The sequence below is a fragment of the Dendropsophus ebraccatus genome, chromosome 2 (genome assembly GCF_027789765.1).
Source record: "Dendropsophus ebraccatus isolate aDenEbr1 chromosome 2, aDenEbr1.pat, whole genome shotgun sequence".
Taxonomy (NCBI): Eukaryota; Metazoa; Chordata; class Amphibia; order Anura; family Hylidae; genus Dendropsophus; species Dendropsophus ebraccatus.
Window position 1 is genome coordinate 19,089,900 of NC_091455.1, and position 10,540 is coordinate 19,100,439.

Genomic DNA, 10,540 nt, shown 5'->3' on the forward strand with positions numbered 1-10,540 from the left:
TATCTCCTATCTATCTATCTATCTATCTATCTATCTATCTATCTATCTATCTATCTATCTATCTATCTTCTATCTCTATCTATCTATCTATCTCCTATCTATCTATCTATCGATCGATCTATCTATCTCCTATCTATCTATCTATCTATCTATCTATCTCCTATCTATCTATCTATCTATCTCCTACCTATCTATCTATCTTTTATCTATCTCTGTTTTCTCTGCAGTACATGGATGTGTAAGTAGTTGCTCAGCTTGATGTGTCTCTTTGCAGCCACAGGAAAGGATGTGACATTATTGATCCCACACAAGTTTGGTGTAGTGGGCTGCGGTATCATCGTGTGTCATTCAGTGATCACAGCCGGGTGGGCGACTCCGGGGAATTTCATAAAATTAGACAATTTCCTTTTAATCATTTATAGAGGGTCAGGGAAGAGAACCACAAATACTTAGATACCCTGGCTCAGCAGACAGTATCACACACATCAGGCTTAGATACCCTGGCTCAGCAGACAGTATCACACACAACAGGTTTAGATACACAAGCTCAGCAGACAGTATCACACACAACAGGCTTAGATACACTGTCTCAGCAGACAGTATCATACATGGCCACTTTACATACACTTGCTTAGCAAACAGTATCACACATTATAGGTTTTTATATCCTGGCTTAGCAAACAGTATCATACATAGTTTAGATACACTGGCTCAGGAGCAAGTATCACACCATATCCACTGGCTCTGCAGTCTGTTTCACAGATGATAGGCTTAGATACGTTGTGCCACATTATAGGCTTACATACACTGGCTCAGCAGACAGTATTCCACATGACCACTTTGGATACACTTGCTCAGCAGACAGTATCACATATGATAGGCTTAGATACACCAGCAGACAGTCTCATATGCTAGGCACAAATACAGTCCCTCTATAGACGGTATCCCAAGTGAGTGTCTGTATATGGCCATGACCACACATGAAGAATACCCAGATGACCTTGCTGGTAATCCCCAATAGGTGTAGGTTTCGTCTGCACGTGCCATCTGCTACATGGGAGGGAACCCTTAATCGGCTTAACAGGCGGTATCATGCCTGATCGGCTACTTCATGCAACAGGCTAATGCTGCGTTTACACGGAGCGATTATCGTTTGAATTTGCACGATATCGATCGAATTCGAACAAAAATCGTACGTGTAAACGCAGCGAACGATCAAACAACGAGAAATCGTTCATTTTGATCTTACAACATGTTCTTAAATCATCGTTCGCAAAAAATTTGCAGATCGTTCCGTGTAAACAGTCGTTCACCAATTTAACCTATGTCCGAGATAGGCTTAAGCAATCGCAAAACGATTTTTCCGTACGATATATCGTTCCGTCTAAACGCTGATCGTTATAAAAAAAATTTACTTCAAAATCGTTAATCATACGATCGGGTGAATTATCGCTCCATGTAAACGCAGCATTTGATACACTGGCTTATCAGACTATATCACACATGGCTGACTTAGATACACTAGCCCAGCAAACAATTACTGGGTGCTGGGGAGGGGGTCAAAAAGCCATGGTATATAGATACAGGCCCTAGGCGATAAAAAGTTTTGCTACACCTCTTAATAGTATCAAACATATTAGGCTTAGATACTACATAATGGTATCAAGAGGATTTTCATAACATAGAATGGCTGATGTTGGCTGCTATAGGGGCTAATTCCCGGTTGGTCTGGGGTAACTAATAATTTGTCTCTACACATGGGGTGTGATGGTGTCAGGCAGCTGCTGAAAGGAGCCTACATTATAATCATTGCTAATGGGTCATTAAAGATCACTGGACAGGGTCCACACATACAGACATGTACAGAGATGGCTCATTGGCGTTGTATTTCCTCAGACCATGACAATGAGAGTAGTAGTCCCAGATGAATACCACCCCATTTCATTGCAATTAGAAGTATATACCGTATACATTCACAACCAAGGAAACAGATTTAAAAAAGAAATATTTATTACAACAAACTTTACAAATGTTCCCGTCCTCGGGTATTTACACGACATAGTGTTTTCAATTGTGTTTTCAGCAAACGCTTACTGTCAATATTTACAGTCCCGTCCATGTATATATATACGGCGTATCACAGATACGAGAGAAACAACCGCAAGGCAGTTAGTGCAAAAAGGGCCAAGGGCGCCCCTATGGGTCACTCACGATTTTTTTTTTTTTTTTTTTTTACTTTTTCTTTTTTTGACAGATGCTTTTTGCCAACAGTTATTCACATTACAATTGCTAATTATTATTGGGATTCTTTTATCCTAATTTACAATTCAAATTGGAAAAAAAAAAGTTTTTTTTTTCATCTTTCATTCGCTGCCATCAGGGCCTGGCACGCACCATGACAGGTTGTCAAGCACCATCCTATACCAGAACTCTAGAGCAAGGTGAATCCACAGGCTTTAACACATAACAACTGATCAAATGTGATCAATTGGGTTGAACGATGATCATATGATTCACCTTCGGACTAAATAATTAAGCACAGATGTAGCAGAGCTGAGTTTGTCACTTTGGCTCATAGTGATGCCACGATTTTAGGACTGCAGAGATGATGTAGTGGGCCCAAAAAGTTAAACAACAAATTCAGCCCTGCTACATCTATATACTACTGTCAATACAGATCAATGATAAAGCATCCACGTCAGGTTTATATAAAAGATAGTATAGTCACCATGAACATATTTACAAGAAATCTTACTTATTATATAACTTATTCATTACTGAAGTTGTGAAATGCGCGGCGCCGAGGCCAAAAAGTATGAGGTATATGTGTGAATTTTCACCATTTTTTTCACCGTAGTGAACATCTGCTCGGACACCTGTAGATTTTTTTGACCATAATGTATGAAAAAAAAAATTTTGTACAAAAAGTATTTACTTCTTTTCATGGGCCTTTCCCCATGGTTCGGATATAATGGGAGGAGGAAATAATCACAAAGAACCTATAAAAAAGACCAATTTCCCACACTGCACTTCACTGGCTGAAACAATATTTATAAAAAAAAAAAAATTAAAAAATTTCTTGAAGTGATTGGCACTAGTTTGAAAAATTTCAAAATCACCCAAATTTTTGAAATACCATTACACCGAGTCAGAAGCTTTGCATGAGTAAGGCCAATATTTCGAGGCCCATCATAAAGAAGGGTCAACTACCTAAGCCACTAAAGGAAGCCACTTTTTTTAACCTGTACCATTATACCATTCACCAATGTGTTAAATTCCGCCGTTAGAATGGCTTCCTCCATTAGGTAGGTCATGGGTCACCTAAAAACCTCACAAGACGAAACACCGACCTTTCCCATGACAAAATCTTTTGCAATAGGATAATTGTTGGCAAAGTCTGGAGGGAATTTATCTAAGGGGTAAAATACAAGATGGTCGTCCAAGCCGTTAGGGGCTTTAAAGTTTATAACAAGTCCCGGGTATGATGCCAAGTTGGTCCCCAAGACGGGACGAGCTAGCAGAAGAACGAATCCAGGTCATCACAGTTCTGTGGGACATCTGGTACAAGTTGGTCAGTGTTACTCGATTCCTGGTCCGCGTAACTGGGGTGCATTGCGGCCTCAAACCAGGGATGTAATAAAATTTCATCTGCCGTGAGTCTTTCCGAAGGCTCCTTTCTTAAAAGGCTTCGTATAAGGCACCTGGCTTTTGGAGATACATGGTCCGGGATGCAGAACTGTCCACGCCGAATTTTGGAAAAGAGGGAACTAGGATCTGAGTCATGGAAAGGATAGCGTCCAACCAGTAGAGTGAAGAGCATGACCCCTAAGCTCCATACATCAGCCGATCTCCCTGAATAAGTCCCTGTGGTGTTCAGGATCTCCGGACTCACGTAGGCCGGGCAGCCGTGTTTGTCCGACAAAGCGTCATCCTCTCCTTTTATGATATGGGCGTCCTCCAAGCTTTCTAGTCTGAGTTGAGTTCTAGAAGACAAAAAGAAAAGCAAAAATATCAAAAACTGTTCACAAGTTCAACATAATGCCCAATCCAACGTAACATACACCGCTAAAGCCTCATGATCCATAATGCCGACCATCGTGTAAGACCACTAAGGCCTCATGATCCATAATGGCCACCCCAGTGTGTGGCCGCTAAAGCCTTATTTGTGGGCTCTTCAACTTTTTGCTTTAGAACCCAAAGGATGAGTGCCAACATCCATGAACATCTAAGGAGTGGGAATGCCCCATCCTACAGGAGAAGTGGTCATCGAGCTCTAGGCTACCAGGGCCAAAAAATTCAGGCCGCGTAGAATAAAAGGGCATCGGTTAACCGGGGACGGCATGTTTGGAGGCTATTTAAAAGCAGGGCAATGTGAGAGGCTTACGCAGTATTTTTTTTCACCCTGTAAAGTGTTCCTCATTCTGTCCTCAACGTGAACTCTGGTAACACAAAGTAGCTGCGATAGAGAGGACGGAAAAAATGACTCAAGAGGCTCGGCAGCCTGGCAGCGAGCGATGGGTATCACACCGAAAACCTAGCACCTGTGCGAGCGATATACAAAATAAATTCCTACCGCAAAGCGCCGCTTAACCCGCTGCAACTTTTTGAAATGTTATTGTGAAGCTGTGTGGTAGTGGTGCTGTACGTGCAGCCGGCTTCCTCGCCACAGGATATAAATAAAAAGTGACATTTATAATACATCTGGCAAACTGTCTAAAACCGACTTCTAAAATCACCACCATGACCACAAATTCTAACCCCCCCCCCCCCCCTTTCTTGGCATCACTCCCCTCTAACATCAGTTTACATACCAGTGACATGACGTGGGCGAATATCCCAAATGGAACACCATGAACAGAATGCGGCCTCGGCTGGCTGAGATTGTAATACCTTCCGCCATATATCATCGCTTCTTTGCACCCATATAAGATAACTACATGCAACGGGCCTTATGATAGGTGTTGGGTCTGCCAAGCCCTATACATCTGCACATGTAGCAGAGCAGAATTGGTCATTTCTGCATCGCAGAAGGTAGAAAGTCCTACAAAGATAGCAAACTCAGCTCTGCTACATCTCCAGGGCTCAACACCATATTTTATTTTTTAATCCGCTAAAACAAATTGTAGACCACTTCCTCTAAGTAAAGTAAAGACAAAACTTTGGTCCCCCCCTCCTATCGGGTCCTCTGTATCACTGCATGGTAAGAGTTTGGAGAATAAAGTTATAAAGATGTAGCAGAGCCGAAATTGTTCGGATTCAGCACAAGATATCATTAAGTGCATGCATTAGTCATTGCAAACTCAGCTCTGCTATATTCTAGACGCGCAAGAGTTCAGTGAACCCTACATCTGCTTGTTTTCCTATCGTGTACCATATGAGTGTAAACAGACGGAGCAAACAGACGCCGATGGAAATACTAATATTTGGTGGCAATACGGGAGGAGGGGCCGCAGATGAAGGACGCTATTCCTGTCCACCTGTCTGTTACCAAACAAACAGCCATAACATTGAGCAGAGAGGCGCCATATGCTTCACGCAGCCCAGCTCTCACCTTTCTTTGTCAGAGAAGACGAATTTCCTCAGCTTGAGGTCACCCAGGACGATGGACGACCGATGGCAGTGGGACACGGCGCTGATGATCTGCTTGAATAACTTGGCCGCCTCCTCTTCGCCCAGACGCTTGCAGCTCCTCACATACGAGTGCATATCCCCAAACTCCTTCTCGAAGAAGACGTAGGCCTTGGTCTCTCCTTGGATGATCTCCACAATGCCGGTGATGTTCCGGTGCCAGGGTAGGTGGATGTAAGGCTGGATTTTCTTCTGGTAGTGCTTTAAGGGGAACACCTGCAAAACCAAAGGGGGAAGAAGAGAGAGAAGATTTAAAGGGACGTCATGAATCCTATTCATTCATTGCAAAAATGTTCTCTCTATCTAATGAGGCTCTGTAGACAAAGCCGCCTCTCCGTGCCTTGTGCTGTCACTTAGAGGGCAGCCGGATTAAGGTTACCGGAGGGGATCAGCATTGACGTAGCTTGTCGGCTCCAATTAAGAATCAACTAAATGAGCCATCGGGTAAAGAATGTGATTGTGTCAGATCCAATGCATGAGGATAGAGGGCGAATATCACATGGAAAGTTCACCCCCAAAACCGTGTGCAATGATTAACTATTGGTGCAAAGGGACCTGCAAGACCATGGTGTAAGGATCAGCCTTAAGATTATCCATAAAGGACATGGCAGCAATCGAAGATGATACAAGGACTCTATGGAGAAGGGCAGATGAGGTGACGGCGCTGTGTACACAGTCAACACTGAAACTAGGCCATGCTAATAAAGGACACAGTCAGGCAGCTGCAGCAGAACCCGATGGAGGTAGTAAGGTGGGCTACAGCTCCATAAGAGGGAATAGTGGGGGTCCCTGTGCATTCACTGTGTCCCTGAAGGAGCAATCACTTTACCCATTGTGCTGGGACAAAAGAGGAGGCAGAGAACACGGCCCCCCCAGGGACACCACATGCAACATGAAACCATGCACCCCTGAGGCAGAGAAGGAAGCAGAGAGGAAGCCCCCAGAGACCACCAGGATGAGGCTCAGACAATGCAATAAGATCAGACCGAGTATGGTTTCCATCCGGGATCTCAGGACAATACAACATACTGGCTAACTACAAGGTCCAATATAGAGAGAGTGAAAACTGAGGGGTCACCTATTATTTAGGGTCATCTCACCCCAACAGTGCAAGCGAGACTGACAAGTCACCAGTCCCATAAGGTATAATGAAAACAGCTGGTGGGGATGAGGTTCCAGGGAGACCATGGAGACATCTAAGTGTTGTGAGTTCTTTTCCGCTTGGGTCGCCCTGGGAATAGCGCAGACAACACACTGAGGACGCAGCTTCCTCCAGCTTCCCATAAGACAACAGAATGAGGGCACCCCAGACCATGACTCTCTAAAACCAACACAATGAGACACTCTAGACCTTGACTCTCTAAAACCACCACACTGAGACCACCCTAGACCGTGACTCTCTAAAACCACCACACTGAGACCACCCTAGACCTTGAATCCCTTATGATACTTTAAGTCAATTCCAACCTAGACCATGACTCTCTAAAACCAACACAATGAGACACTCTAGACCGTGACTCTCTAAAACCCCCACACTGAGACCACCCTAGACCTTGAATCCCTTATGATACTTTAGGTCAATTCCAACCTTAGAACTCTAGAGGAAAGACCCCAGACCTTGCATTCCCCATGAGACTCTAAGATGAATACTCCAAGGACTCCATAAACCTTGAATGCCCCCATGACACTCTGTATATAATAGGCTGAGTGCACCCCAGACCTTTAATCCACTATAATACATTGCACGCTTAAAATTATTTCTACCATAAGGTTCCAATGAGACTGAAAAATAGAAAATATTCAGGTCACCTCTGACCTTTATACTCTATAGACAAGAGGCTGTGGTCTACCCAGCTTCTGGATTCCTATGAGAATCTGCAGACACCACATTTAGGGCACCCTTTGCCTTGGGAATATAAGATGTTATCATAGGACCCTATAAACCGCATTATAGGAGTACCCGTGCCTTGGGGATGCCCTGGAGCCACCAGGTTGGACACCCCTGAACTATCGCACCCAAGATCTTAGATTCTACAAGCAAAGTGGGCTCTGCAGACCATACACTGAGGTCATCCCCAGTCCTGAGGATGCTTGAGGATAAGCAGTAGGCACCCCTGGCATCTCAGCCCTCCTGGTGCACAGTGCCCACCCTGGCATCTCATCTGCCCTGGTGCACAGTGCCCACACCCCTGGCATCTCATGCCCAGTGCCCACCCCTGGCATCTCATCTGCCCTGGTGCACAGTGCTCACCCTGGCATCTCATAAGCCCTGGTGCCCCTGGCATCTCATCTGCCCTGGTGCATTGTGCCCACCCCTGGCATCTCACCCCCTCCGGTGCACAGTGCCTACCCCTGGCATCTCACCCCCTCCGGTGCACAGTGCCCACCCCTGGCATCTCACCCCCTCCTGGTGCCCACCCCTGGCATCTCACCCCCTCCGGTGCACAGTGCCCACCCCTGGCATCTCACCCTCCTGGTGCATCTCACCCCCTCCTGGTGCCCAGTGCCCACCCCTGGCATCTCACCCCCTCCGGTGCACAGTGCCTACCCCTGGCATCTCACCCTCCTGGTGCATCTCACCCCCTCCTGGTGCCCACCCCTGGCATCTCACCCCCTCCTGGTGCCCACCCCTGGCATCTCACCCCCTCCGGTGCATCTCACCCCCTCCGGTGCACAGTGCCCACCCCTGGCATCTCACCCCCTCCTGGTGCATCTCACCCCCTCCGGTGCCCACCCCTGGCATCTCACCCCCTCCGGTGCCCACCCCTGGCATCTCACCCCCTCCTGGTGCATCTCACCCCCTCCTGGTGCATCCCACCCCCTCTTGGTGCATCTCACCCCCTCCTGGTGCCCACCCCTGGCATCTCACCCCCTCTTGGTGCATCTCACCCCCTCCTGGTGCCCACCCCTGGCATCTCACCCTCCTGGTGCATCTCACCCCCTCCGGTGCCCCGGGCTCACCTTGCACTGCAGCTCCTCTCCAGTGTGCAGGTTGAGGGCTCTGGACACGTTGTCCCGGTCCCCGGCCGGTAGCAGCAGGTAGTTCCCTATGCAGGTAGGTCCTTGGTGTTGGGGAGAAGCGCTGTGCAGAGCCGGGGGCTGCGGGGAGCCGGGGGAGGGCAGGAGTCCACTGTCCGGGGGGGACTCGCTGAGCCGGGCGCACTTTGCAGGGGGCTCATCGCTCTCCAGCCTTTTGGGGTGCGCCCTGCAGGTGCCCAGACGGGGGGTCCCCAGCCGGCTCTGCCTCTGCACGTTGGCAATCATGACTGATGGGGGAGAACAAAGAGTCCTAAGAAGAATCAGAAGTAACCATCCAGCAAGAGGGCCAGGTCCAAGCCAAAGGGGGCAGCAGCAAAGGGCGCCCACTAGGCATCCAGGGCGCAATGCTGCTCCAGGCTCCTGCACTCTTTCCTATGGGCTGTGCAGCCTGCTAGAGCTCCTGAGTGCATCTGCTGTGGAGCAGCCCCAGGATCACACTGACTATTACACACTGAGCTGTGTGCACCCTCCTCCTGGGTGACTCACCCCCTCTGACACACTGTGTGTGTATTGTAAGGAGACCCACCTCCAGGGCTTGTGCAACACATTCATAATCACATTACAGTCATGGAAAGAGGAGGAGACAGCTGCAGGGGAGACCAATCTCATTCCTCTGCTTGCATCATCCCTCCTGGCTGCTGCTGCTGCTGCTGACTGGGACTGAGTTGCCTTCATTTTCATCATGCAGCCCCTGACTGATAGCCCAGCAGATGCATTGCACTGGATGGATAGATGCAAGCTCTTGGGGGGCTATTGCATCTGCAGATGAGAGTTTATGCAGATGTAGCAGAGCTGTATCGGTTATGGGGATTCATGTATGAGGGACAGATGACAAATTCAGCTCTCTAACGTGGTCATAAAATATTAATGCAAATTGTAATCAGAGATGTAGCAGAGCTGGTTGTGCACTTACTTGTTCCCAATATTGACAATAAATATTGCAAGAATTGCCTAAAGCTGTGTTTTCCAAGCTTCAGCAGTTGTAGTTTTGCAGCTGCCACAGGCAGCTCTGCTACATCTGTCATCTGTGAGAAGTTCTAGTATACAGGATGTAATTGCACCAGTCGGCCACTGGGGGGAGTAGAGGGCATGTTATTCAGGAGGTATGTAAGGTTACATTATTGGCTTGTAATGTTACATTGTACATGAAATTGAAGACAAACTTTTTTTTTTTTTTTTTTTTTTTAATTTAAAGGGCCATCACTTCTACTAAGGAGCTCCTGTATAAGCCATAGCATGCATATGTTCTGCTATACGCTGGGGATCCTGGCTGATGGGCGACCACCCATTTATGGGGAAGGGTCCTGCATTCCCTCCACAAAGTATGGATCCAGGAGACCTTTTATTTGTGCAGAGCACATGAGCACATCTGCAGAAACACCAACACGTTTCACGTGCACTCGCCATGACTAAGGCTGCATACTGCACTAGAAACACGTCGGTGTTCATAGAAAGGGCAACCCTGTGCCTGCTGTTCTGCTTTATGAATGAGGACAAATAAAGTGTATGTTTTACTTAAAGGGGTATTCCAGGAAGTAGGAGGGGTCCGATCTCAGTATTGGGAAAAGTAAAAGGGGTTATCCAGAGCTATAAAAACATGGCCACTTTCTTTCAGAGACAGCACCACTCTTGTCTCCAGTTTGGGTGGGGTTTGCCCCTTAGTTCCATTGAAGTGAATGGAAATTAATTGCAAACTGCACCTGATCTGGAGACAAGAGTCGTGTTGACTCCGGAAGAAAGTGGCCATGTTTTTGTAGCACTGGATAACCCCTTTAAGCTTTCCTGGAATACCTCTTTAACCATCTAGGTGCTGGATCCATAATTTGTCACATAGTACAATAACATAGGACTCCAACCACACGTTATACTTGGA

The 10,540-nt window shown here is 46.9% G+C and overlaps 1 protein-coding gene across 1 annotated transcript; it reads right to left on the reverse strand.

Annotated features, from left to right (window-relative positions):
- Window positions 1-1,992: 1,992 nt before the first annotated feature.
- On the reverse strand, window positions 1,993-9,157 carry TRIB1 (tribbles pseudokinase 1). Its single transcript, XM_069957106.1, has 3 exons — window positions 8,590-9,157; window positions 5,552-5,844; window positions 1,993-3,983 (listed from the first exon to the last, which is right to left on the reverse strand). The coding sequence occupies exons 1-3, from the start codon at window positions 8,890-8,892 to the stop codon at window positions 3,515-3,517; spliced, it is 1,065 nt and encodes a 354-aa protein (XP_069813207.1). The 5' UTR covers window positions 8,893-9,157; the 3' UTR covers window positions 1,993-3,514.
- Between the last annotated feature and the right edge of the window lie 1,383 nt (window positions 9,158-10,540).